The sequence below is a fragment of the Mya arenaria genome, chromosome 14 (genome assembly GCF_026914265.1).
Source record: "Mya arenaria isolate MELC-2E11 chromosome 14, ASM2691426v1".
NCBI lineage: Eukaryota > Metazoa > Mollusca > Bivalvia > Myida > Myidae > Mya > Mya arenaria.
In genome coordinates this window covers 52,944,048-52,970,951 of record NC_069135.1, presented here as the reverse complement: position 1 = coordinate 52,970,951, position 26,904 = coordinate 52,944,048, and the positions used below count along the sequence as shown (strand labels likewise).

At 36.7% G+C, this 26,904-nt stretch overlaps 2 protein-coding genes across 2 annotated transcripts; one reads left to right on the top strand and one right to left on the bottom strand.

The window, feature by feature from the left end:
• The first annotated feature begins 3,740 nt into the window (after nucleotides 1–3,740).
• LOC128216242 (tafazzin-like) lies at nucleotides 3,741–14,968 on the top strand. Its single transcript, XM_052922812.1, has 6 exons — nucleotides 3,741–3,796; nucleotides 9,940–10,040; nucleotides 10,710–10,814; nucleotides 12,146–12,198; nucleotides 12,765–12,842; nucleotides 14,732–14,968. The coding sequence occupies exons 2-6, from the start codon at nucleotides 9,983–9,985 to the stop codon at nucleotides 14,966–14,968; spliced, it is 531 nt and encodes a 176-aa protein (XP_052778772.1). The 5' UTR covers nucleotides 3,741–3,796; nucleotides 9,940–9,982.
• Nucleotides 14,969–19,404: 4,436 nt separating this feature from the next.
• Nucleotides 19,405–26,070, bottom strand: LOC128217757 (cyclin-Q-like). The gene is made up of 6 exons (XM_052925123.1): nucleotides 25,977–26,070; nucleotides 24,883–24,980; nucleotides 24,116–24,204; nucleotides 23,260–23,392; nucleotides 22,253–22,480; nucleotides 19,405–20,735 (listed from the first exon to the last, which is right to left on the bottom strand). Exons 1-6 carry the CDS (start codon nucleotides 26,032–26,034, stop codon nucleotides 20,637–20,639), a joined length of 705 nt encoding a protein of 234 aa, XP_052781083.1. The 5' UTR covers nucleotides 26,035–26,070; the 3' UTR covers nucleotides 19,405–20,636.
• Nucleotides 26,071–26,904: the final 834 nt, after the last annotated feature.

Here is a 26,904-nt window from a genome sequence, read left to right as displayed (position 1 = left end):
AAGAAACAAAATATTGAACGAGTGCAGCTTGGTATTCTACATGGATATACTTTAGCTACAGTAGTACTGCTTGCTAGCTTTAATAGCAACATGGTAGATGGTCCCCTGTAGTTTGACAAATTTTAAGCAATTGCCCTTGATATTCTACATGTATATACTATAGCTGCATTTTTATGCTTGCTGGCTTTAATAGCAACATGGTAGAAGGTCCCCAGCAGTGTGAGAGGTTGCTGGTTCAAACCTGTGCGGAGGCATTTACAACGTATTAAGCATAGATTGTACTTTTGAGGCACAGTGAGTCTCTTTGTGAAATCTATAAAGGGAATTGATATTGAGTAAGATCCATATATTTTTTCAGCCATATTCAACAGAACAATTGTATACAACAGGAGAACACTGCTTGATGTACTAAAAACTACGACCCCAGACAGAGGTGTGATCACTGTCAGTAACCATTATTCCTTCATTGATGACCCACTGATTTGGGGTAAGCATGGTCATATAGATTTGGAAATATTGGTTGCTTCTTGAGATTATTAGCCTTAAATTAAAAAAAAAAAATGAAAATGAGTTGTTGACCTATTATTACGGTTAACTGATAGTTCAATTAATATCAGCCCTATTTCCAAAACAGTCTAGTCTGCATTTTACAAATCACTAGAAAAAAATCTCAATCTTTTTTTTTTTTCCATAGAAAAGATAAAATTTAAATGACTTAACTTGTTTTTTAAAGGAACTCGATCATGTTTTTTGGACCCCCTCCCCCCCCAAAAAAATATTTCCCTGTGAATGTACCTGAAATCACTTATTTTAGAATTGTTTTACTCTATGAAATAGAAATTTCAGAAAAAAATGCAATTATTGTGTGAAAAAAATATTTGGGTTTTAGTGGGGTGCATTTATTTAACCTAGGCGGCGGTAAAGTCAAGAAAGAAATAGAAAACTGAAACCTTAAACACAAGGCCACCAGGAATGATACAATGGTGATGGATATTTTGACCTTTTAACAATATATTGGTAAAATAGCGTGATAGTGTCAATTAACCTATCACGCAACAACAAAGCCGTTTTTAACGCTAAGAAAATTGTGGTATTCAAAGACGATATTTGAGCAAATATTTCGTTATATAAAAAAGAGTGCATTTTACAATACATGAGCGAGTCCCATTAGGGCCTTAAAAAAATACATTCGATTCGGGTTACCCGACCCTACCTACGAAATAGGCGCCGACCCTACTGTTTTTATAGTCAGTTTGAAAAAAAAATGAAAAACTAAACAAAAAGACATTTTTTTTTATTTATTATTTTTCTTTTATTGCTTTTCAATATGTAGTTTAAAACCTTGAATGCCTTATACAGAAGATTACTTTTCCAATGATGAAAATGACATTCTTATATTAAAAAGCCCCCCAAAAAAAGAAAAAAAAAAAGAAAGAAAAGGATGTAACCCTAACCAAACCTTCTTTTTTAGGCCTTTGCAGTTTAAACACTCACACTTGCTATTTTCTTTTTTAAACCAAATTGTTTTGAGTATAATTATAATATCTAGGGGTCCTTTTCCCAAATTAAGCGGAAAAAAACCTTAACATGTCTTTTTGTATTATTAAGATTTGGGACTTAGGAAATTATCCAGACTCATGCTTATTTTGACCACAGTATAATTAAAAAACTATATCATTTTCGTATGTCCGTTTATGAAATGTCTAATCATCAACATTTGGTCAGAATGTGTATTGGCATAATGTCTTGGACAATTTCAATAACCAGCCATATCGCTGTTGTCACTCGAGAGTTATAGCCCTCTAATTATAAAAATTGTCTAAAATTGGTCTTGTCAGCTCAATAACTTAAGAAGCCTTTGTCCTGTGAGTCAAAACCAAATTTGGTCAGAATGTATATTGGCATAATATCTCTGACCAGTTTGATAACCAGCCAAATTGCTATAGTCGCTTTAGAGTTATCGCCCTTTTATTATAGAAGTTACCTAAAATTGGTCTTATCTTTTCAATAACTTTAGAAGCCTTTGTCCAATTATCACCAAATTCAGTATGAATGTGTATGGGTATAAAATCTCCGACAAGTTTGATATCTAGCCATATCGCTCTTGTCACTCAAGAGTTATCACCCATTTATTATAGCAAATTCCTTAAATCAGTCTTATCAGATCAATAACTTAAGAAGCATTTGTAAAATCATTACCAAATGGGGTCAGACTGTGTATGGGAAGAATATCTCAGACAAGTTTAATAAACAGCCATATTGCGTGAGTCACTTGAGAGTTATGACCCTTTAATTATAGAAATTTATAACCTTTGTTCAACCATCACCAAATTTGGTCAGAATGTGTTAGTCGGGGATTGAAAACCAGCCTTTTTGCTTCAGTCACTCCAGAGTTATGACCCTTGACTTGGCAAAACCTGTTCCTACAGCGTCTGCTTTCTAAATTTGGCTTAATGTACAACCATTTGTCACCAAATTTGGTCTCCTAAAAGGCTCTCTTGATGAACATCATCCCATGCACTGACATGCTTTAGTGAAAAATATGTTTTTCTTCATGGTTTAGGAGTTACACAGTTATGAAACTTGGAAATCAGCAATCTGTAGAAACTTAATTAATCAGTGACATTTTGCTTGAAGGTTTGTGGTTCTCATCTTAAAATTTATGTATTAACTTGTACTTGCAATTTCAAAGTTTATCACTTTTGTTCCCTTTGGCAAATTAAAAGTCATAAATATACTCACAAGATAATTTTATTCGTAAGTAAATGTTATCTAGATCAACTAATTAATTGTGACATGTATGTTGTCATTTTGTTAACATAACTTCATAAATCTTTAATTACTTTGACCTTCAACTTATTCTCATTGGTTTAAATGAGGGTCACATTGTATGTATGTAGTTTTGTCATAACCCTTCTAGAAAATCTGTACCGCTTCTTACCAAAATGCACTTAAATGCAGAAAAAAATGTGCTTAAAATGCAGAAAAAAATGCGCTTAAAATGCAGAAAAAATGTGACATTAACGCAGAAAAAATCAGCTTAACATTAAGAATAATATTAAACGCTCTTCAGTTATGAAAAGTGCACTTTTTTTCTGTTTTTTACAGTAATTCACTCAGTAAGAAAAATTGCGCTTAAAATAAGGTGCTAAATATCACTGCATAATGCTGTTACATGCACATTTAACACCCTTTTTGAATTTTGGAAAAAAGCTTACAAATGTTTTAAACTTGTTTACTAAAATTGATGAGAACTTGTCACGGCTTTTAAAAAAAATTGTATCAGTTTTGAGTATGCCTCTTTCCCCAAAATAGCTGGATAAAACCATGAACAAGGTTTTTGTAATACTGAAAAACCTTGCCACAACTTATTTTTTTATATAATTTTAGAAAAATTGCGCACGTCCCCCTAAAATTATCCAAATTTACTGTTTATTTAAATATAGGAGAAAACATGTAATAAAATATTCCCAAAATGCACCATTTTGGACCAGAAATTGTTAAAATTTTCTTGGCCAAGTACCCCAAAACCCCCATGCCAACACTTTAAACCAAATGAATTTGGGTGCTGAGAGAGGGGCGCATGTCTAAAGGTACCATCCCTAAGTTACGACCCCTCTAATGTTGAGTCCTGGATCCACCCCTGTTGATGTTATATCTTCTGTTTTCAATTTGAAGGTATTTTACCATGGAGAAAATACATTTTTGGTGTCGGTATGTGTCACCGATGGATTCCTGCCGCGAGGGAAGTTTGCTTCTATTCGCCACTGACGTCTCTCTTCTTTTATCTCGGACAGTGAGTATTGTGTTCAGGGCCCTGTTAAAGCTGCACTCTCACAGGTTGAACGTTTTGACAACTTTTTCATTTTAAACTCGACTATTCGAAGAATAGGTGGGCTATACTACTCGCCCCAACGTCGGCGTCAGCGTCCGGTTAAAGTTTTAGGGCAAGTTGGGATTTTCACTTATAAGTCCAATACCTTTCATTCAATTGAGTTAATACTTCACACAGTTGTTCAGGGCCATCACATGAAGAGGTTAGATAACTCCATATTATTATTTACACATATTATGGCCCCTGATTGACTATGAAACTTAGGTTAAAGTTTTAGGGCAGGTTGGGATATTTATAAATAACTTCTATACCCGTTGTTCAATTGACTTAATACTTCACACAGTTGTTCAGGACCATCACTCAATGAGGTTACATAACTCCATATTATTCTTAATACAAGTTATGGCCCCTGATTGACTTAGGTTAAAGTTTTAGGCAAGTAAAAGTTAAGGGCAAGTTGGGATTTTCTTTTGACAGGCACATTTTTACGCCCCCCTTCGAAAAAGAGGGGTATATTGCTTTGCACAGGCATGTCGGTATGTCGGTCGGTCGGTCGGTCGGTCGGTCGGTCCGTCCGTCGGTAGACCAAAGCTTGTCCGAGTGATAACTCAACAATGCCTGCACCCATGGCCCTCAAACTTGACATGGAGGTTGGGCCTGACCAGTAGATGACCCCTATTGTTTTTGGGGGTCATCAGGCCATAGGTCAAGGTCACAGTGACCTTGAATGGTAAAAGGTCGTCCGAGTGATAACTTGACAATGCCTGCACCCATGGCCCTCAATCTTGACTTGGAGGTTGGGCCTGACCAGTAGCTGACCCCTATTGTTTTTGGGGCTCATCGGGTCAAAGGTCAAGTTCACAGTGACCTTGAATGGTAAAAGGTTGTCCGAGTGATAATTCGACAATGCCTGCACCCATGGCCCTCATAATTGAATTGGAGGTTGGGCCTGACCAGTAGAAGACCCCTATTGTTTTTGGGGGTCATCGGGCCAAAGGTCAAGGTAACAGTCACCTTGAATGGTTAAAGGTTTTCTGTGTGATAACTTGACAATGCCTGCACCCATGGCCCCCAAACTTGACTTGGAATTGGGCCTGACCAGTACATGACCCCTTTTGTTTTTGGGGGTCATCTGGCCAAAGGTCAAGGTCACAGTCACCTTGAATGGTAAAAGGTTGTCCGAGTGATAACTCGACAATGCCTGCACCCATGGCCCTCAAACTTGACCTGGAGAATTGGCCTGACCAGGAGATGACCCCTATGGTTTTTAGGGGTCATTGGGCTAAAGGTCAAGGTCACAGTGACCTGGAATGGTAAAAGGTTATCCGAGTGATAACTCAACAATGCCTGCACCCATGGCCCTCAAACTTGACTTAGAGGTTGAGCCTGGCCAGAAGATGGTCCCTATTGATTTTAGGGGTCATTGGGCCAAAGGTCAAGGTCACAGTGACCTTGAATGATAAAAGGTTGTCCGAGTGATAACTCAACAATGCCTGCACCCATGGCCCTCAAACTTGACATGGAGGTTGGGCCTGACCAGTAGAATACCACTATTGATTTTAGGTCAAAGGTCAAGGTCACAGTGACCTTGAAAGCGAACTCGACAATTCCTGGACCTATGGTCATCAAACTTGACATGAAGGTTGGGCCTGCCAAGTAGATGACCCCTATCGACTTTTGGGGTCATCAGGCCAAGGTCAATGTCACAGTAACCTTTAACGCAAAAAAGTTAACAAATCTTCTCCCACTGATATCTCAACAATGCCTGAACCTATGATCATTAAACTTGACATGGATGTTAAGCCTGACCAGTAGATCACCCTTATTGATTTTAGGATTCATAGAGCCAAAGGTCAAGGTCACAGTGATCTTGAATGGTAAAAGGTTGTCCGAGTGATAACTCAACAATGCCTGAACCCATGGCCTTCAAACTTGACTTGGAGTTGCATCTGACTTGTAGATGACCCCTTATGATTTAAGGGGTCATTGGGTCAAAGGTCAAGGTCACAGTGACCTTGAACGAAAAAAACTTGTCTGTGTGATAACTTGACAATGCCTGCACCCATGGCTCTCGAACTTGACATTTAGGTTTCTTGTGACCAGCTGATGACTCTGGATTTTGAGTTCATAGAGTCAAAGGTCATGGTCATAACACAATCTATCCTCACACTTTAATGGTCATAATCTTAAAACTGCCTTAATGGCAACAAATCAGCTGTCATTTCGGTCCATGCATATTTCATTCAATTGTCCATATAATCCTGAAAACATGGCGCTCAGGGGGGCATAATGTTTGATAAACATCTCTTGTTACATTCTCAACCAGTTTTTTACCAAGGGAAAACAAGGAGGGCTATACTATATGGCCCTTGATTTTTTTTCTTTTTTTCTTTTGAAAGGCATATTTGAATATTCTTCAAGTTATTTGAATGACTTGCGTCATTTTTCGGGTGGTGGGAGGGCAGCATCAAAGTCACCTTATGTATTGAATAATTTTAGTTAGGTTTGACATAAATAGACCAAACTTGGTAATATTACATTGTTATTGTATTCACTTCTAAGTCTAAGCGGGGAAGTCGAGCACGCTGTCTTATGACAGCTCTTATTTGTCTTGGAACGAGCCAATTTTTGCAAAAAGCAATGGAAACCAGTAAGACTGCTGACAAAAAATTGGATTGCAGATTTTAAATTCAAGTTCATAAATTGATATGTTATGCATTTTTTTAAACCCATAAAACATTAATTTTCGAATGGAAATATGAAAATCTGCGATCTGATCTTTTTTCAGCAATCTTTTATCATTGGTTTGCAGATACTTACACAACAATTTGCTCTTTCCAAGACAAAAAATAAAAAAGTTGTAAAAATGCTAACTCTTTAAAATAATGATTTTAATCTTAGCTTTATAATCTTAAGTGATGCTCGTATGTAGAACCGATACATACACATGTATGACAAGCATACATTCTCAGAGTGATAAATCTTTAATTACTTACTAAATAATGCATTTATGGAAAATACGAATTACTGATAACAAGATTGTAACCGTGTAAATAATAGCTGAAAACGCACAAATATTAAATGACTGATGAATGCTTAAAGAGTTATGTAGTGAGAAACTATTTTCTCCCACCTCAGATAAACCATGCTAGAAATTCTTATCTTGCCCACCGGTAAAGATAAAACAACCGTATGGAACTCCTTTTTAATGGTCAACCGCAAAACACCCTACGCTCGGGTCGGAATGAACCTATCTTACACTCTTGGCCATGGAAGATACTTATGGTCTCATAAGGTAGAATAGCGTGTTTTCTTCATGTTTGTTTCAAATGAAACTCGGTATCCTTCATAAGAACCATTGTTTTCGATATTTATTTATCATTTTCGGTTAATTCAAAACAAATGTATTAATTGTGGTATATACATCTTATTTGGGAGTATTACTCAGTAAGAGTGCATTTTTAAAACTGTATAAATAAAACAAATGGTAATTCATGGATTTTTTTCCTCAAGTCTGTTTTTCATTTCTTAATACTGGCTAAAGTTTAATTCACACAAATAAACAGTAAAATACCTCAAAATATAACAGTCAGATAATTTCAGTTTAAAAGCAAGGTCAACTTCAAAGTTTATTGAAAAGAGCCCCCAGGGCCTAATGTTTCAATGAAGAATTTGGTTGTAAATTGAAATTACATTAGTATTGTTTAATCATTATTTTGCTTAAATATTTGTGCAAATTGAATGATACTGAGTTTAAAATTGAAACCAAGGATGGAGGAATCGGAAAAAATCACTTTGCCAGGTGTGAACTTCCTAACGAAATAAAGGCGCACATTATAGGATGATGCCCAATTCTATATTTTTTTTATTTTAATGCATTATCATCTTTAACTCATTTGACTTTAATGATCAAATAAACATGTGGTGTCTTTAGAACTATTAGTATGATGTGACCTTTTCTTTAGGTTCTTATATTGTCTTGTTGCTGATTAAATGGTTAAACGCATGGCGTAGTTTTCTAGTTGCGTGGTCCTCAAACCTACTTACACGACAAAACACAAAAGCATATGATTGAAGTACAGATAAAAAAATATTAGCGATAGTTTGCACTTTTTTAACTGGAGAATTTTTGGTAAACATAGCTATTAAATTTAAAAAAACAACACCAGGCTAATAAAGGCTAATATATTTTTATCTGTACCTACTATTTTATGGAAAAACAGAAGTTTTTGAAACGAGAAGCTCTTGAACTTAAAAAATCAAAAAATAAAATCAAAATAAGTTAAAACAATTACATAAGGCGACTTATAAAATTAATTTCTAGATTTTCATCCCTGCCTGCTTCCTCTTTTTCGCTGCATATACCAGCCAGGAATGGATATCACACTTCAGAGTCTCAAAAAGGTTATTCTATCCTCACACAGGGTTGTACCGGTGGTGTGGGGGGATGGTGTATACCAGCCAGGAATAGATGACACGCTTCCAGAACTCAATAACGTATTCTGTCCTCACACAGGGTTGTACAGGTGGTATGGGGGGATGGTGTATACCAGCCAGGAATAGATGACACGCTTCCAGAACTCAATAACGTATTCTGTCCTCACATAGGGTTGTACAGGTGGTATGGGGGGATGGTGTATACCAGCCAGGAATAGATGACACGCTTCCAGAACTCAATAACGTATTCTATCCTCACACATGGTTGTACCAGTGGTACACGGGGATGGTGTATACCAGCCAGGAATAGATGTTATGCTTCCAAAACTCAATAACGTATTCTATCCTCACACAGGGTTGTACCAGTGGTACGCGGGGATGGTGTATACCAGCTAGGAATAGATGTTACGCTTCCAAAACTCAATAACGTATTCTGTCCTCACACAGGGTTGTACCAGTGGTACGCGGGGATGGTGTATACCAGCCAGGAATAGATGTTACGCTTCCAAAACTCAATATTTACATATTCTATCCTCACACAGGGTTGTACCAGTGGTACGCGGGGATGGTGTATACCAGCCAGGAATAGATGTTACGCTTCCAAAACTCAGTATTTACGTATTCTATCCTCACACAGGGTTGTACCAGTGGTACGCGGGGATGGTGTATACCAGCCAGGAATATATGTTACGCTTCCAAAACTCAATAACGTATTCTATCCTCACACAGGGTTGTACCAGTGGTACGCGGGGATGGTGTATACCAGCCAGGAATAGATGTTACGCTTCCAAAACTCAATAACGTATTCTATTCCCACACAGGGTTGTACCAGTGGTACGCGGGGATGGTGTATACCAGCCAGGAATAGATGTTACGCTTCCAAAACTCAATATTTACGTATTCTATCCCCACACAGGGTTGTACCAGTGGTACGCGGGGATGGTGTATACCAGCCAGGAATAGATGTTACGCTTCCAAAACTCAATAACGTATTCTATCCTCACACAGGGTTGTACCAGTGGTACGCGGGGATGGTGTATACCAGCCAGGAATAGATGTTACGCTTCCAAAACTCAATATTTACGTATTCTATTCCCACACAGGGTTGTACCAGTGGTACGCGGGGATGGTGTATACCAGCCAGGAATAGATGTTACGCTTCCAAAACTCAATATTTACGTATTCTATCCCCACACAGGGTTGTACCAGTGGTACGCGGGGATGGTGTATACCAGCCAGGAATAGATGTTACGCTTCCAAAACTCAATATTTACGTATTCTATCCCCACACGGGGTTGTACCAGTGGTACGCGGGGATGGTGTATACCAGCCAGGAATAGATGTTACGCTTCCAAAACTCAATAACGTATTCTATCCTCACACAGGGTTGTACCAGTGGTACGCGGGGATGGTGTATACCAGCCAGGAATAAATGTTACGCTTCCAAAACTCAATATTTACGTATTCTATCCTCACACAGGGTTGTACCAGTGGTACGCGGGGATGGTGTATACCAGCCAGGAATAGATGTTACGCTTCCAAAACTCAATATTTACGTATTCTATCCTCACACAGGGTTGTACCAGTGGTATGCGGGGATGGTGTATACCAGCCAGGAATAGATGTTACGCTTCCAAAACTCAATAACGTATTCTATCCTCACACAGGGTTGTACCAGTGGTACGCGGGGATGGTGTATACCAGCCAGGAATGAATGTCATGCTCCAGAAACTCAATGAGGGAAAGTTGGTCCATATTTTTCCTGAAGGTACTGTAAATAAAGCCGAGATTTCTTCTTTTTCGGAGCACAGTATTCAGAGGCTTTGAGCTTGTCTGTTTTTAGAACAAATGAAAGTAACCTGGATGCTGTGACGAGTGGCATCTTTGTTGTATGGTGTGAAAAATTTTTAAAGCCTTGATGTTTGATCCATTGTGTTTGTTACCCATGGTTCGGGTAGATATGAACAGAATAAAAAGTAATTGTGCTTGGAAGGTACTGTATCTGCGCTGTGAATGAATAAATAATATTTTACTAATATTCAATTTTGTGCACACCAAATTATTTGAACCAAAATTGAGTAGTTAAAGTGTAAGTGACTAAAAAAGACAAATATGCCTCACAAGTGGGGCATGGAAAGAGTCGCGTTTCTGTGGATGACCAAATAGACTCTTTAGTTTATATATACCAATTTCTTTTTAGCTCCATTGTGTAGAAAGCTAACAGCTTATTTTTAACACTCTCGTGTCCTCGTTCTTGGTCAATCTCCCCAGTACTATGTGTCCATGTAAAAGACCACAAGAACGTTCCCTGAAGGTGGATCAAACCCAGAACCTCTTGCTCAGTAGGCAGCCACTCTACCTCTAAGCCATCCCTTATCTATGTACATTGAAGATAAACTTGCCATATCATGTTTAATACTCGTAATGGATTTTGCAGGTAAGGTGAACACAACTAAGGAGCACATGCGTCTCAAGTGGGGCGTGGGAAGACTGGTTGCCGAGGCTGACAAGACTCCACTGGTGCTGCCCCTATTTCATCTAGGTAATATAAATTATTCTCCATGCTTACACATTTTGTTTATTGTTGAAGTGCACTGAAATATTAAGGGTTATAGTTATCACACTGTCCAGTTGTGTTGTGTTTTCAAAACTGTACCGTATTTCCCCGACTATAAGGCGATCCGCTTATAAGACGACCCCCTAACTTTGCCCATGAAATCTGGTGTTTTTGTCTCGACTCGTTTATAAGACGGGGTCGATTTTAAAAGCAAATCCAGCACTTGAAATTCTGAGATTTGTTTGCAAAACTGTACACATGGTCCAAATCGTATTGCTGTAGCTCTAAAATAAGAAAGAATGTCAAAATGTCACAGTATGGGTCATCCAAGGACACCATTTATATTTGGTTTCAAAACTATACACATGGTCCAAATTTCATTGCTGTAGCTTCAAAAATAAGAAAGTACCGGTAGGTCAAAGGTGACAGTATAGCTCATGCGATGACATAAATGATATTTGTTAGCAAAACTGCACACATGGTCTAAATGTAATTGATGTAGCTTCAAAAATAAGAAAATAGGTAAAAAGGTCATAGTGAAGGTGATCCAAGCACAACATTGATATTTGTTAGCAAAACTGCACACATGGTCTAAATGTAATTGATGTAGCTTCAAAAATAAGAAAATAGGTAAAAAGGTCGTGGTGAAGGTGATCCAAGCACAACATTGATATTTGTTTGCAAAACTGTACACATGGTCCAAACTGTATTGCTGTAGCTCAAAAACAAGAAAGCAGGTCAAAATGTCACAGTATGGGTCATCCAAGGACACCATTTATATTTGGTTTCAAAACTATACACATGGTCCAAATGTTGATCCTGGTGCTTAAAAAAAGAAGTTTGTTAAAAAGGTTCAACATTTGACAATACAAGATCATAGTTTAATCCCTAGTCTTCGTACCTCAATTGAGTAATTCAGGCCATCATTGCCCTCTTGTAAAATAAAGTTGCACAGATATAGTAAAGTGAGGCCCATAACTTTGGCTTTAATAATTCTCAAGTTACACATATTGTTGGACAAAATGAAAACATGACAAGAATAGCATTGGCATTTACTCCATGACCCACTTGTTTGGTAATATGTCGTTGGGAAAAGCATTTGAATTCTATAAATTTGCCTGGAACTTGAGTATGCTTGCCCCTACAGTCCTCAAACTTGGAAGGTAGGTTGGTCATGACCAGCAGATGACCCCTATTTATTTTGAGGTCAAATTGTCATGGACATGTTCACACCGGACACAAAAGGCTTGTCAGATTGATAACTAGAGTACACTTGGTTTTTACAGTCCTCAAACTTGTTTTGTGTTCTCTTCCAGGACTTGATTCCATCCTGCCACTGGAAAAACCAAGGATACCTAGAATGGGAAAGGTACATGTATATAAGGCCATACTTGATTCTATGTATATGATCTGGTTTCATTTTCTAAACCAACCTTCCGGGTAGTAAGAAACAAAAACATTATGCAACTTATTTCCTGACTGGTATCATTACTGTTTAATGAAATAATGCTTCAGAAACACATATTTATTTTCTAAATAAGATTTTGGTTAATATTTTTTCTTCCATTTTAAAGGCTTAAAATCTACTTGCCTGATGATGTTAAACAATTAGCCAGTTTGGCTTGACCTTATAAATACTGTATGTTTTGGGTCATTATTCATTATTTACAGCTTCTCAATGATAGCACATATATGTATGTAGAAACACTGTTTCTTCATGTAGAAACACTCAAACGCTTCAAATCTCTTAATATTTGAATTTGACTGGTTAACCATTATTTATAACTTTATAAACACAAGTAAAGTCGTGATGACCGTCATGATGGCATGGTGGGGTTAAGCCATAATTAAGCCAATAGGTGCTGGCTGACCTTCATAAACTTTAACAACTGCAAATGATTATCAGGACTCACATAATGTATGTCAATGTTTCAGGATGTGACCATTGTTATTGGAGAACCATTAGATTATGCAGATTTTGTATCCAGACTAAAAACACAAAACAAATCCCCTGTACGTTGAATGAAGTTTTATACTTTTAATAACAAGTGTTTAAGTGCTGGGTAAGCGCAGTCAGGTCAGCGCATTTGCTTCTCACCAAGTCGACCCGGATTGGATTCCCGGTCTGGGTGATGAAAGTTTGGTTGGTTACAAAGTTGCCAAGCTGGACAAGTGGGTTTTCTCCAGGTTCTCTGGTTTTCCCCAACAAAACTAGACCACACTCTCACGCAACATAAGTTCAAACTAAGTGTAATTGCCTTTTGTCCGGCATCAACACATAACTAGAGATTGCTTTTTTGAAAAAGCGCATGTCTCCCCCATTGTGTGGTCGTAGGTGAGAAATAATCAATGATGGACATGAAATTTGTACTTTTGGACTGGAGACGAACAAACATAGGGGTCATCTACTGGTCATGACCAACCTGCATACAAAGTATGAAGTTCCTGGGTCCAAGTATGAAGTTCCTGGGTCCAAGCTTTCATAAGTTATTGAGCCAAAAGAAGTGTGACGTACGTACTGGTGACAAAGAAATTGACCTTGACGTACTGACTTCAAAATCAATAGTGGTCATCTTATAATCAAGACCAACTAGCAAACCAAGTATGAAGTTCCTGGGCCGAAGTTGTGTTTAGTAAATCAGCGGAAACTGTTATTTTACCTCAAGGTCACCTTCACCTTTGACCTACTGACCTGAAAATCAATACGGGTCATCTACTAGTCATGATCAACTGGCATACCAGGTATTAAGTTCCTGGGTGGAAGCATTCTTTAGTTATTGAGCGGAAACCATTTTTTACCTCACAGTATTGTGACCTTCATCTTTGACCTTCTGATCCCAAAATCAATAGGGGCCATCAACTAGTCATGACTAACTGGCATACCAAGTATGAAGTTCCTGGGTGTAAACGTTCTTGAGTTATTGAGCAGAAACTGGTTCTTCACCTCAAGGTCAGTGACCTTGACCTTTGACCAACTGATCGCAAAATCAACTAGACATCATGACCAACCTCACTTCAAAGTTTGGTGAACCTAGATCAAAGCATTCTCCTGATATTGCACGGAAATATTTTTTTACATTAGAGGTCACAGCGACGTTGACCTTTGACCTAGTGACCCCAAAAACAATAGGGATCTTCTACACCTCATGACCAACCTCCCTACCAAGTTTGGTGAACCTAGGTCAAACCGTTCTCAAGATTTTGAGCAGAAATGTTTTTTATATTGGGGGTCGCCGCGACCTTGACCTTTGACCTAGTGACCCCAAAAACAATAGGGATCCTCTACACCTCATGACCAACCTCCCTACCAAGTTTGGTGAACCTAGGTCAAACCGTTCTCAAGATTTTGAGCAGAAATGTTTTTTATATTGGGGGTCGCCGCGACCTTGACCTTTGACCTAGTGACCCCAAAAACAATAGGGATCCTCTACACCTCACGACCAACCTCTCTACCAAGTTTGGTGATCCTAGGTCATGCGGTTTTCCAGTTATCGATCGGAAACGAAGTGTGAAGTACGGACGGACTGACGGACTACCGGACAGGGCAAAAACAATATGTCTCCCCCAGAGAGGGGGACACATAATTAGTTTGTTACAGCATTAACGTTTCTGAACCAATCTTTTTCAAACTTTAACATAGCCCATATGGTCAAAAGAATCTTGGGCCCAATTTCACCAGTAGGTCAAGTGTTATTGCCTTGATGTATTGCTAGTTTAAAGAAATATCTTAGAAGTTAAAGACTTTAATATCCCACACAATTTTTTATTAATCTTTCAAGACTTTTGTAACTTACTGATAGACAAATGTTGAAATGAAATCTTCGTAACATGTTTGCAAAATGATAGATGCAAGACATATCAGTCATGATTACGAATTTTCATTATTCCACGTTTATTTACAGATAGAAATTCGGAAAGCAGTGACAGATGATATTCAGGTCAAACTTCGGCAGTTGCGGTCGAAAGCTGAAAAGCTTCATTCCACGAGGATAAAACAAGATCAAGCTTTCAACACGAATAGTAGAGCTATGACATCTCAAGAGGACAGTGATAAAGACCTCAATGTTTGTAACAACAACGAGCCACAGAAGTGTGATGAAAATCAAAAGTTGAATCTCCGAAAATGTATATTTGAATGAAATTTTGATATTTTTATATTGATTGTTTGTCTGTCTTCCAAATTCACTGCATAAAGACTTATCCTTATGGCACCCAATTCGCAAAAAACGTGAAAGCTTGGGGCTGTTGACCAGCCCCATGGGTTTGTAAAAAAAGAATAGTTTTATATAGAAATGTTTAGTTTTTTATATATATATATATATATATATATTCTCTTTTGGCACCAGCTGGGGGCTATAGCCCTATCCAATAGATTGTAAAAAAAAATAAAAAAATACATAAGAAATATATTTATATGATATGTAACTATATTTTTTAATGAACCCTTACCGTGCTGTAGTTGCAAAAATGCAACACACTTGCAGTCTCCCAATGTCACATTATTGCATACTTTTTATTATACGTTTGGCGCCTTAAGGGTTTATTGAGATTTAGATCCCAATGTGTTCATTTCATTTGATGCTGATGTTTTCTGATTTCTTTTGATAAATATTTGTTGATGTCAATTTTTTTTATCAAATATTCCAACAGGCCTTACATTGCAGAAATAAATGTTTTAACATTGTGTAATACTTCAATATATAATTATGATGTTTTTAATACTTTTAAGTCGAGATTTACATTTAAGATGAGGTTTAGTCATAGCCTTTGCCTCGTTGTCGGCATTTGACGCCAAAAAACTCCAACTTTAGCTGTTACCCTAAAAAATCATTCAAGGTATTCAAATGAAACTTGGTACACGTGTTCGCCAGTACAATACACACAAGTACAGCAAGACTCTGATACACATCATGGTGTATATCATTAACTCCAGATTAATGCCCCTTTTACATTAAAAATGTTATGTTTTTGTTATGTGCAGTGAGACAATACTTTAAGTATTTATTATCCAATCATGATAGAACTTGGTAAGAGGGTTTTATGGAAAAAAATTCATGTGAGGACAATAATTCAAGTACCATATTTATTATCCAATCATGATGAAATTTGCTGACATTGTATGCATACTATCTGGTCAAGTTAAATTGTGTGATAAATCACCATAGTAATTCATTTTATATTATAATTTGTATGACTGTGATGGAAGCTCCAAACATGGATTCCAGTTTTCTGCCAAGTGCTTTTCCAGTGATATTGAGTTAATGCTTACCAACAGAAAAGAAAAGGATTTACAGTTGAATACCCTCAAACATTGGCATATAATAATTATGATTTATATCAGGGGCATATACCCACTCCAGAATGCCCGAGCGTACAAATGAATTAAGGTTTCCTGCGAAATGGCAAGTACTTAAAAGTTCGGGAATAAAAATAGAAAACTTGAGTGTGTATGTATTTGTAACTTTGCAATTGTTAAGTTTGTCAGAATTTGACTTAAAGTGTGCCATCAGAATCATTTAAAATATTTCATTTATAAATGTATTCTTAAAAAATGTCTTGAGGCAGGAGATACTGGTCCAAGTACAACCCCATGTAACATAATCAGATCAAAATAAAGAAAAGCCTTCACTTTTTGACACCTCCCTCATGTGTTTGGACTTACAGTTCATAATTCAAGTACGCCACTGTAGTTAAAGCTGCACTCTCACTGATTGAACGTTTTGACAACTTTTTCATTTTTTGTCTTGGAAAGAGCAATTTTTTGCATAAATATCTGCAAACCAATGATAAAGGATTGCTGACAAAAGATCAAATCGCAGATTTTTCATATTTCCGTTCGAAAATGTTGTATGGCTTAAACCGTTACTAATTGATGTCCTTGACTGTGACCATTTGACCTTCTACTGTCCTATTACTGTGATATATAATGAATTTGAAAATAGAGATTTATATTTTGTATAGAATATAATGAACATGAGCATGGCTCATAACAAATTCAATCTGCAATGCAGTAATCATAACCATAAACTTATATTAAAATGTTTTATTAATTAAAAGTGTTCATACTCGTAATTAGTTTACATGTATTTGAAAATCTGCTCAAAATTGATACATTATTTTCATTACGTTTTCAGGCGGTGTTCAACACTGTCTTATATATTTTTACTTGGATGTATATTTACCTGTTTTTATTCATTAAAGGTTTAAAGATACATATTTGTTCTTTCTCCTTTGTCTCATTTGTTACTCTTTATGATGGTTAAGTATATTTCTTTGGACATTCTGATTGCCAAGAGTGACTAGACATTTTGATTGTCCTGAGTGACTTTAGACATTCAGAATGCCAAGAGTGACTTTCGACATTCAGAATGCCAAGTGTGACTTTCGACATTCAGAATGCCAAGTGTGACTTTCGACATTCAGAATGCCAAGTGTGGCTTTAGAAATTTGGATTGGCAAGAGTGGCTTTAGACAGTCTGATTGCCAAGTGTGGCTTTAGACAGAATGTCAAGAGTGATTTTAGACAGTCAGAGTGGCTTAAGACAGTCAGAATGCCAAGAGTGGCTTTATACAGTCAGAATGCCAAGAGTGGCTCAAGACAGTTGGAATGCCAAGAGTGGCTTTAGACATTCAGAATGCCAAGAGTGGCTTAAGACAGTGGGATTGCCAAGTGTGGCTTAAGACAGTGGAATTGCCAAGAGTGGCTTAAGACAGTGGGATTGCCAAGATAGGCTTTAGACAGATGGAATGCCAAGAGTGGCTTAAGACAATGGGATTGCCAAGAGTGGCTTAAGACAGTGGGATTGCCAAGAGTGGCTTAAGACAGTGGAATTGCCAGGATAGGCTTTAGACAGTTGGAATGCCAAAAGTGGCTTAAGACAATGGGATTGCCAAGATAGGCTTTAGACAGTGGGATTGCCAAGAGTGGCTTAAGACAGTGGAATTGCCAGGATAGGCTTTAGACAGTTGGAATGCCAAAAGTGGCTTAAGACAGTGGAATTGCCAGGATAGGCTTTTGACAGTGTGATTGCCAAGAGTGGCTTAAGACAGTGGGAATGCCAAGAGTGGCTTAAGACAGTGGGAATGCCAAGAGTGGCTTAAGACAGTGGACTTGCCAGGATAGGCTTTAGACAGTGGGATTGCCAAGAGTGGCTTAAGACAGTGGGATTGTTTTTTAATCAAGAAGTTAAACTTCAAAACCCAGAGCCCATTCATTTACAGGAAAGTCCTGTCAAGTAGACGACCCCTATTAAGTTTATGCTTTATGTCACAGTGATGTTAGCAATAAAATAAAAACTCAACCTAGGGTAGTCAAATTTCACAGAAAGGTTTGTTTTATCACAAACTAAGTCTATTGTCAAAATAAAATTCTATAATACAGGGTTAGCGCACTCGCTTCCTGGCCTGGGCACATGTGAGTTTGGTTAGTCGTCAACAAGCCAGACAAGTGGGTTTTCTCAGGGTACTTCGGTTTCCCCCCACAACACAAGACCACACTCTCGTGCAACATAGTACCAACGAGAGTGATTAATTTAAGTTGCAATAGCTTGTTTCACAATCATTGTAAAATTAAATAAGTTGAAACAAATAAATACTGTTTATTCTTTGGTTTGATATAAGTTGAGTAAAATGTTATTATTTCGTGACTTTAATTACTTTTAACTATTCCAGACATATTAGTGTGCAAAGTAGCCATAATCGAACCTGTGGAAAAGTTTAACTGCTACATGCCAAATATTCTACCCAGTCTCATCAAACTTAGTCAGTTCAATTAAAGCCACAACTTAATACACTCCATATTAGAATCTGAGATTCATGCAGAGTAGGTCATCTTCCTGTCAGCCAATCTGAGTGTTCCTTCCGCTATATATATCAGTGTCTGTATACCACATGATAAATGATGTCATATAATATGCTACGTCGGAAGGCAAAAATTTGCTTAAAATGAAGACTTAAATCAAAGATAACTTTTCATTTACAACACCATTTTAAATGAAACAAAGGGCAGTCTATGCCGCTTAAAGAACCTTGCCTTCGTTTTATTACCAAAGTTGATATGGTGATTAGTTTCATCAAACACTTTTCCCAAATAATGTGTTGACAGCGCTCCGTGAGACGACTGTATTGTGAAAAGGTTTGTCAAAGTGTTTTCGGAAACTTAACTCGCAATCAAATTCTGGTAAAAGACCGAAGGTGGGGCTCCGTAAGCAGCGTAGACTGCGCTATGTTCCATTTAAAATGGTGAAGAAATAGTGAAGTTATCTTTGTTTAAAGTATTTTTTCAAATAAAAATATTGCCTTCCGACGTAGCATTTATGACGCAATTTATCATGTGGTATACACACACACTTTATATTGAAAGTCAGCAAGGAATTAACATTTATTCAATATTCAACTGGTAATCCAAGATTGTTACCGAGATATAATCTTAGAAGTTTAAACAAGGAAGTATGTGTACTGTAGTCAGATTGTCTCATGTTAATTTCGTGGACTTGTATGAACATGAAAAGCTTTAGTAGAGGGGCAGAGCCTTCAGTGAAGGCCCTCATGGTGTGTACATATAAAAGTCCAAGCATAACAAGTTTGACATTTTATTTCCTATATATACCATATATGGATTGAATGTCTAAGTATCGCGGTTCATTGGTGTATGTAAAATTTGGTCATTCCACTGTCCGAAGGACTTGACTTTGATCTGTGCAGTGACCAAATGTTTTCATACACAGATGCAATTATAAAATAATAAATGTGTATAATTACACTCATTATTTGCAAAATTTCACCGGGATAATCCAACTACAACGCTGAATAACAACACTTTCATGACAGTTTAACATAGAATGATTTTGGCTGCTAGAACAACGGCAGTGTCGAGAACATCTCTCTTTTCATCAACATCATGTACATTTTACCGTAGTATAATTGTCATGTGACCAATCACAATCATTGTTTTATTAAGATGAAAGGTTTCCGAGCATGTCATATTAACTCAAAGAATGTCTATATCGGAGGAAGTGCAATAGGAATGTAAATATTACTAATTGTAAAAAGATTTGAACAATCAAAAGCAATTTTTTTTTTTCCATAACACTCCGACAATTATTTTGCTTCACAATAATTGTAAGTTCCTATCATATCTTAATGGTTTCAAAATTAACTGTGAAAACTGAACTCAACATATATACTATCATTTATCAATTTTGCACCCTAAATCAAATGTATCTTTATTTTCAATTTAGTTTCTTGTCTAAATACCATGCCAGCCTCACAATGATTTATTTACATTTAAAACTCGTATATACAACACAAATACTGGTATGAACACTCTCTAGTATGGACAAATGTTTATGATAGTGCATCCTTCAATATCAGAATTTCAGAGAAAAAAAAGAATTCCAATTCAGTCTCTTGTCTAAATACCACCCAGTCTCCTAATGATTTATTCATTCACATAATTCACATTACAAACTCTTAATTTCAACACAATTATACACATTTTCCCACTTCCACTTCACTAAATGCACCATGTTTGAGTCCACACTTCATACAAGTCGAGTGTCAATCTTTTTCTAAGCTGCTCCTTAATGAGCACATTGTAGATTAATAAAGATGAGAAGATTTAATGAATACAAGTAAAATTATCTTAAAAAAATATTGCTGCGAAACAATGCTGTATATTTAATAGTACTAGCACAGTAGGGCGCACAGCTATGTATCGTTAGTCACACCCATATATCTAAGCCCCGCCTCTTCCACCTCACTTCTATGGTTGTAAATTTTAAACGGTGTGCATTTAGCAACTCCCTATCATCCTGTGGTCTGCAACATTGCTTCCATATCAAATGTGAAGATGATCTCGTTTATAATGTCTTTGATTTCGTTCAATGTTATGTCCTCCTTAAAGACCTGAAATGGCAACACACACAGTTCATTTTGAGCAATAAAATACAGTTCGAAGCAAACGCAGGCTCTTAGGTCGAGTCCCACAATAAAGTAGGATTAAATAGGAACAGTTACTTTAGTTTAAAACATAAAAAGGACAAAGTAGGATGTTTTTGTGACAAAAAGTAGGAATACCGTAAAGGAATTTTGTACATCAGCTTAAGATCATTAATAACTATTTTTTATCACAACAAACATTTTTATTGTCTACCAGTAATACCTATTTCATCAAACCTGTGATGAAACTAAGCCCGTAACGACAGTTTAAAGATGTTAAAAAATTAAGTCATCAGTCCATCAGAGATCAGCAATGTTTGGATTGACTAATACATGCCACTTTGGACTCCCAAAGTAATCAGTTAAAAATACTAACAACTGAAAATAAACACTGATAATCGGTGAATTTTTAAAAAAATTATTTTTACTGCCTCTGCCTTGCAAATTGGGAAAAAAGTTGACTTTGGGAAAAATACAAAATCAGGCCAAAACAGCTAATATAATGGCAAATATACATGTTTTCACTTTTTTGTGCATACACTATGCTGTGAAAGACTAAGTCTTGTCAAGATTTTGTTTATATTTCAAGAAATTCATTGCTTTTTAATTCATTAACATCATCTGCATTTATCAAATTGGGAAAAAAATATAAAATTTTGGGGAAAATGAACAGTTTTTTTGCAAGGGGAAACAGCCTTTAAAAGGCAGTGAATTGCACCAAAAAAATCACTGATAGTAAATCAACATTTTTTAAAACAAAGAGTAGGAATAATAGGTTTAAACTTAAGTAGGAGAGAATAGGTTTGTTCTCTGGAGAGTCAGTAAATGTGTGGCACTATGCTTGTCCCCTTGACAATTATGTATATTGTAATTGCTAACACAGTGTTCTCAATAAAAACCGGCTGTCGGCCAAAATGGACGGTTCAAGTGGCAATAGGGCCGCTTCAAATTTGGAAAACTAAATTGATTTTCAGTAGAATAAGTAGAAGCTGGTCGGTTACTTTACTATTTGAGACGGTTCAACCAAAACTTTTTGAGAACCCTGCTAACACTATTGACCAGGTTTCATGACCATATCTTAAACAATTTTGAGTGACCAATGTATTTACCACATTTCATGTAAACATCTTGAAATATTATTTTTTAACGGTCAAGTATAATTTCATGGCATTATAAGTATAAAACCAAAGCGATATCCAGATAACAAGGTAGCGCAACCAGTTAACCATTACTATCTCGCTTTATGCACTGGATTATTGGAGACTTAATAATGTTTGTCTGATAATAATTCTATCACAAGGGGCTGTCACATGGGAATAATGGTGAATTAAGAGGGCAGCACGGCGTATTTCTGGCAGTCAGAAGGACGCAGGCGCAGCCCCATGCTCAAAACGCTTAGGCAATAGCAGAAACACTAAAACTGTGTTTGATTAAAGACACAAACAGATTGTAAGAATTCAGCTTCAGAAGCCATATAAACCCACCTTCCACCAGGGACGGTCGGCAGTCCTGTTATGTGGCACCTCTAAGCCGTGACACAATATGGAGAAGTAAAGTACAGCTATTGCGATATGCTGGGGTTTGTAGCGGAGCGCGAGGGGGGAATGGTACGTGTCTCGCAGGATTCCCCAGCATGTGCGCGTCAACGGAAATGTGGACCATGTCACAGGATCAAACCAGTCCTCAAGGTATTTGAGATAGTGAAGCAAAAACTGAAATGATATTTGCAATGATCAATTTAGGGGTGAGATAGGTCTAGTGGTATAGGTGTCTGCCTCTCACCCAAGGGGTACTTTCCTATTGCCTCTCAAAAAGGACACAGTACAGCAGTGAGTTCAGTAAGGCGAGCGTTTAAATCCCTGTTGCAACACAGTGCATACTCTGCAAGCAGTGAACCAAACAGCAAATGTTCGCCGCAAACATATTTACTAAACGCTTGGCTGGTTTCTGCCAAGAAAACGTACTGGTGATTGATTTAAATCAGCTTTCAGCAGTCTTTACAAGCAAGCAAAAATAAATTACATGTAGTATAAACCAATTCAGGTCCAATATACTAATGGCCATAAGCAACTTGACCACTAATCTCGGCTCAAACTGTGCAATGATGATTAAACTAAATCAGAATTAGAGTTCCTGTCCCCTTTTCATCCTAGGACTGTATCACATGCAGCCATTCGAGTTGTACGTTTTACTTTTGTCAATCTATCACAAATGTACTTAAATGTGCCCGACAATGTTTTAAGCGTCAGAAATTTGCTTCAAATTGATATAAAAATCAAATACTCATTATCTTAAATTGAACTTTATGGATAAAACTTCCATACAAACCATACAATAGTCATGTATGGCAAGAAAATATTCCTATATCCAGAAGCATGAAACTACACAATCCTATTGGACTAATGGTACAGGTACTTCAATTAAGACACGCAGGCCAAATTAAAATTGCTCAAAATGTATATATGTTTGAAGCATTCCTAAGCATATGTACCTTGTGTGGATGGTAGACCACAGATTTAAATTGCAGACTGCGTAGTAGGAAGAGCTCACAGTTGACGACGGAGTCCCGATATTGCCAATACTTCTCTCCCATTTCAAGGGGCGGCTTATCACGATTTAACGTCCTAGAAATAAAACATCAAGCCTTACACACATAGGCATCATCTTATCTAGAATACGACAAAATATCGTAATATAAAGAATTTCAATTAAATAGATTTTTTGAGTGTCACAAATAAAATTGAATATTTTACTTTTAAAATCCAATAAACTTTGCCTAAACTGACCATTTAAACTCGTAAGTTTTGAAATAAACATAATTACCGGTACTACTAAGAAATTTTAATTTGAAAAAAGGGATAAGATGGGCCCATAGAGTTTTAACATACATATGTCAAAGACGGTGTAAAAATGTGAGCACTTAAAGGGAATGCAAACCCTTGTGCATTTTTTTCACTTAATCAAAGAAAATGTCTAAAAAAATCACTACCGGTAATCAATATTGCACTTGTTACAGATGTGGTTATAATATGATAGGTCAGGAAACCAAAAAGAAACTTTTTTCATTTTCCTTAGTTCAGTATCTCACTGGTCACGTTATATTATAACATAACAATATCTTAAAAACAATATTTTCATTAATATTTTAATTATGTTATATAGATACTTTTACACTAAAAGTACTTGTACTTCTCTTTAAATTTAAAATGAAAATGTAGGAAATAAAAGTTAAGAAATGACTTAAGATGTTTTTGAATACCGGTCCTGGTTTTAAATGTATCATAAACATATGGCTGGGATTGATATTCAACTGAAGAAAACTTTATATAACAATGCAAGAGTCAAACCTGTAAGTGACATTGACAACGTCACGCAGACTGATGTGTTGTTCTTCCTCAACTTTTCCAGCAAGGTACAGGCAAGTGGCAGCTATCAGCTGGGAAATAGAATGATCATAAGTAAATATGTAACCAGTTTCAAAATCAACCAAGCAATACATGTAAATGTACTATAAATTAAAAGCTTTGATAAGCTTGAATACTAGGAGCTATGATTCAGAAATATGATATTCATTTCAAGTCAAAATAGTTGTGCGTGTTGGGTACTTCTTTAGACCTTGCGGTTAAGGATAACCCGTGAAAGTGCAAGCACTTATTTCCAATGGGGTCCTTTTTGTTTTTGCTGAAGGACAGCACGCGGAAAAGAAAGTTGTGGGATACAAGGAAGTCTGGGTGCGATACCCTAGCTCTTTTTCAAAGAGACACCTTGGTTCTTTTTTGTGCTTGGTGTAAAGCACCGATACACAAAGGTACAACTTTCCTAGGTTAAACCAGTACTGAGTGCACCACTTTTCCAAGCACTACCTTTTAAATGCCAAGTGCCAGGCAGCGGAGCTACTTGTACCAACTTTTAACGTCTTTCGGTATGAACTTTACTGTATATTCAACTTACATCTTATGTGTACAATGGATTAAACTTTAATAAAATAAATAAAATATATTGGCATTTTATTTATATATAAATGTATAAATATTCATGAACTATTTAAGGCGATACTTAAAGCATATGGTTCAGTGACCCAGTAATTCGTAATAGCCATATTTCTATTACTTACATATGGGTCAAAATCATCCAACTTGTTTTCTCTAAAAAATCTGTGATACAGTACACAGGTCGTAGAGAGAGGAATTGTCTTCATGCGCAACTTCATTCCTGAAATATTTATAGCAGTGCATAAAATTGCCTCACTGCTTCGGTTCACAATTAACAAATACATGTAGCAAAGATTATGGAAGCCGTCATGGACCTATAAACCATGGATTGGCAACTCTCATCTGTGTTAATCCATTCGCTCAAACTCACGTGTACAGCGCGATTTCATTCCAAAAAAGTAAAACATTAATTGAAACTAAATATAACTTTAATCAGGAACATTTAAGGTCCTGATTAATACTTCGATAATTAGAGAAAATGCAATAATGACAAACTACAAACATATTACATGCGACATGTCGATCGGTGTTAAAAATAACTATCAGCACAGCTGGCAGAAATAACCGAAGACTGCCGTTAATTACCGATCTGAGATTCGTTGGAATTTTCCGATAATTGCCAAGCGCGCTTAGGATTGTGGGTAAATTATTATTTCTTATCGTTTCACCGATATTGGGCAGTTGCCAATCCATGGTTTATAGGTCTGTGAAGCCGCCAATATAAAAAAATCGTAAACATGCAGTTGTGCTAGGTTAGAGCAGGAAGTCAACATGAAAAGGACTCTAAGAACCCCTGCGCCTCCTCTTTGGTATGTGTTATCTACGAACTTTTAATGGTCTACTTGGGACTCAAAAGAGGTTACTCATTATTTGGTATGCAAACTCTCAGAATTTTTAAGTGATATTCGTTACTAGTATTTGGGTAGAAAATTAAGGAAGTATTAGGTGTGAGGGGAATACTGTATTTGTTCAAACAGCGTAACATAAAAACAATTGTACACCATCTAAATTTATTGAAAAAACCTCGTTTAATTGAAGATTTTTTTAGAATTTCCAATGCAACGAAGAGATAGGACATAACCAAAATAGTGGAATGTAGCCTGCATGTACATTGTAACCCTTAGTAAACGCGAAAATATGTGACAAATAGAATACACTTCTTTTTAGGGATTATGATCTTATTTAAATTTATGCATCTACAACATTGTTTTCTTACCAGCCTCATAGATGAATCTCACAACACGAAAATGCACAAGACCTTCGTTATCACCCATTTTCGGGAAGTCGGCTAAATTAGGCCAGCTAGTAGGTAAAACAGCACACATTTAATTATCAGCAACGCGTTCAGTAAAGATGTTTGCGGCGAACGTTTGCTGTTTGGTTTCCCGCTTAACGTGTATGCGCTGCGTTGCAACAGAGATACAAAACAAAACGTTTGCGAGCGTTTTGTAAACGCTCGCCTTACTGAACGCACTGCTGTTTATTTTGTGTTCAAAAACGCAAACTGTCCATCATCGGAGGGGCACACCTGGCGCCCAAATATTGTTCAAGTGATTTTTTCTTGTTAGTATTGTAGAAAAAAAAACACATTAGTAGACTACATCAGCAGGTAAACTTTTAGACTAAAAGGAGTCACTTCTCCGGAAGGACTCTAGAACTCCCATTGCCACATTGAACTTATATATATATACATGTATATATATTTTTAAATCGTATTCAATACCAAATCGTTTCTATGTTGAGCTACCGCGGACGAATAGGTGCTGAGCTTCCCAATCGAATCAACAACAACAACAACAACAACAACAACACAATTTACATGATCAACGATCTTGTCGAATATTTATAATTTCCCTTTACTATAATTTCGACTACTAAACACAAGTGTAAACAACACGCTTCACGTGTTCTAGTGTTCTTGGCATTTGATATCAGAAAAGTATGCATTATGTGTGATTCCCATGATCAACATACTTAAATGCAAGTTTTATTTGAACTAACTAACTAAAATGGACATCTACATAACAACTTGGAGTGGTCCAGAATGTACTAAGGAGATTCGATCAGATGTCTAAATTAAAATTAGAATTAATTTCAATGTAATTAATATTCGTTTTTTTCCGGTGGTTCGTATTTTTTTCAAG

Coding starts and splice junctions, on each gene's coding strand:
- LOC128217757 (XM_052925123.1), bottom strand. CDS start 26,034: ATGGGTGATAACGAAGGTCTTGTGCATTTTCGTGTTGTGAGATTCATC. Junction 24,205..24,882: donor TGGATGATTTTGACCCATAT/GTAAGTAATAGA, acceptor TCTATTTCCCAG/CTGATAGCTGCCACTTGCCT. Junction 23,393..24,115: donor GTTGTCAATGTCACTTACAG/GTTTGACTCTTG, acceptor TTTTATTTCTAG/GACGTTAAATCGTGATAAGC.
- LOC128216242 (XM_052922812.1), top strand. CDS start 9,983: ATGAATGTCATGCTCCAGAAACTCAATGAGGGAAAGTTGGTCCATATT. Junction 12,199..12,764: donor GGATACCTAGAATGGGAAAG/GTACATGTATAT, acceptor TCAATGTTTCAG/GATGTGACCATTGTTATTGG. Junction 12,843..14,731: donor AAACACAAAACAAATCCCCT/GTACGTTGAATG, acceptor GTTTATTTACAG/ATAGAAATTCGGAAAGCAGT.